This window comes from Papaver somniferum, chromosome 5 (genome assembly GCF_003573695.1).
Source record: "Papaver somniferum cultivar HN1 chromosome 5, ASM357369v1, whole genome shotgun sequence".
Lineage (NCBI taxonomy): Eukaryota > Viridiplantae > Streptophyta > Magnoliopsida > Ranunculales > Papaveraceae > Papaver > Papaver somniferum.
This window is the reverse complement of record NC_039362.1, coordinates 79567512-79569644: the sequence shown is the minus strand read 5'-3', so window position 1 is coordinate 79569644 and position 2133 is coordinate 79567512. Positions and strand designations below refer to the sequence as shown.

The following is a 2133-nucleotide window of genomic DNA, read 5'->3' as shown; positions in this document are numbered from 1 at the left end:
TGATCATAAACCGATTCTGGGTACTGTTTTACGAAAAAAAATCTACATGTTTGATGTTTTGAAGAACTCTTTAACATTAGTTATTCTCACATCCAAAACATAATTAATCCCTAATATGATTAATTAATACTAATTAATCAGAGATAAAATAAGTACTTAGGTAATTATTTTGATAATGGGTGGTGTGAAGGTTATTTCTAATGACCTTTTTTGTCATCTAATTATAGGCTCAAATTAAGTGCTACATGCTCCAATTTAGCCGGGATATGAAAGCCAACTGTTGGACTTTTAAAATTTGTTGGCTTTCAGGAACCTTTGTTGTTGTTTGTTTTGGACGGTAACGGGTTTTTATGTTCTCTATTCAAGATTCAACAATGGAACCTGTTAAATATTCAGGAAAGTCCCATATGCCGCTAGACAAAATCCGTTTAGCCTTAAAGTCCCATACCTAATGCTCCCTAAAATATAGAACAATACTACACATGGAATTCACGTTGCACTATTTTTAATCACGTCTCCTTACTCATCACTTTCGCAAGATGTGAACAATGTGATCATTCACATCTAACCGTAGAAACATTCATTTTCCACATGGTTATAAAAATCCAACCGTCCAACTTTATAGACTTTCCAGACCAAAAGTGTTGACTTGGTTCCTCGATATAATGTTCACAACACCATCATTCGATTCCACCAACTTTTCTTCTTCCAGTCTCTGCTGTTTCTTCATCCAATCTCATCTTCTAGTAATGGCATACTCTGCAGGATCAGCCCTTAAAACTATTTCATCTTCACTAAAACCAGTTGCTAATAATTCAGAACTTCCTAAACTTCTATCTTTCTCTAGTCAAATTGTTAAGTTTCCAACAACTCATCAAGCTCATCCAACGTTAACACAAACCAAATCTATTACAACAACACCTAGATCTTTCTTTTGTAAGAAAGATAAATCTGAACCCACTTCAGCTAAAAAAGAATCTCCAGCTCCTGGTAAGTGTTTATACTTTAATCTCTAATCATTTCATCATTGAAATCATTTGATCATCATTTACAGTTACAAGAGTTAACTAAGTTCTTTGTTTTTTTTGGCGTAAGCAGCTAAAGTCCAAGAGCTTCATGTGTATGAAATCAATGAAAGAGACAGAGGAAGTCCTGCTTATCTTCCATTAAGCCAAAAACCAGTTCACTCACTCGGTGATCTAGTTCCATTCAGTAACAAGGTGAGTCAACTCATTACATTACAAATTTACAATCAAGATCGATTTGGAATTTCTGATCACAACCCATTTCTTTATTCATCATTTTAATCAAACCCTTTGATTTGATTTAAATTATATTTTGTAATTACAGATCTACAGTGGAGATTTGAAGAAAAGAATCGGAATAACATCGGGTATATGCATATTGATACAAAATGTTGCAGAAAAGAAAGGAGACCGTTATGAAGCAATTTACAGCTTTTATTTCGGTGATTATGGACACATTTCGGTACAAGGAGCCTATTTAACTTATGAAGATACACTTTTAGCTGTAACGGGTGGATCTGGAATTTTCCAAGGGGTTTCCGGACAAGTGAAATTGAAACAAATTGTGTTTCCATTCAAGTTGTTTTATACTTTTCAACTTAAAGGAATAGCTGATCTTCCAGCTGAACTCCTGGGTACGCCAGTTGAACCAAGTCCAAGTGTAGAACCGGTTCCTGAAGCTAAAGCTACTCAACCTGGCTTTACTATTAAAAACTTTACTAATTGATTTTGATTATTCAATCATGATCCAATGTTATCTTGTCTTAGTTATAGTTAAGTTGTCTTTTTTCTTTCTTCTATTTTCCTGTACCTTTTTTCTATTATGAGGCTGTAATATGAGAGTTTACATTTTCAGTGCCTACAATAAAGAAAGATGATAGTGCGTCTTTGGCTTTAACTTTTGAAGTTCTGTTAAAAGATTTGTGGACATGTGGTTGGGTACTGGGGACTGAACTTATGAGGGGAAGTTGGCATTTATACTTCTGTGATGGTGTTGGTGTCCGTATGAAGTCGATGGCTGCCATACTCGAGAGTTGAAATTACAAACCAGGTCCTTATAATTTCCTGGCAAACTAGAGCGCTATTAAAAAACTTTTTTTTGGGGGCT

The 2133-nt window shown here is 34.7% G+C and overlaps 1 protein-coding gene across 1 annotated transcript; it reads left to right on the top strand.

The window, feature by feature from the left end:
• The first annotated feature begins 677 nt into the window (after positions 1 to 677).
• On the top strand, positions 678 to 1923 carry LOC113282007 (allene oxide cyclase, chloroplastic-like). Its single transcript, XM_026530919.1, has 3 exons — positions 678 to 990; positions 1099 to 1220; positions 1351 to 1923. Exons 1-3 carry the CDS (start codon positions 750 to 752, stop codon positions 1750 to 1752), a joined length of 765 nt encoding a protein of 254 aa, XP_026386704.1. The 5' UTR covers positions 678 to 749; the 3' UTR covers positions 1753 to 1923.
• Positions 1924 to 2133: the final 210 nt, after the last annotated feature.

What these genes read in the sequence shown, in the direction of transcription:
- LOC113282007 (XM_026530919.1), top strand. Translation starts at nt 750, where the DNA reads ATGGCATACTCTGCAGGATCAGCCCTTAAAACTATTTCATCTTCACTA. An exon ending in AAAAGAATCTCCAGCTCCTG is followed by an intron (nt 991 to 1,098) that starts GTAAGTGTTTAT and finishes TGGCGTAAGCAG; the next exon opens with CTAAAGTCCAAGAGCTTCAT. An exon ending in TAGTTCCATTCAGTAACAAG is followed by an intron (nt 1,221 to 1,350) that starts GTGAGTCAACTC and finishes TTGTAATTACAG; the next exon opens with ATCTACAGTGGAGATTTGAA.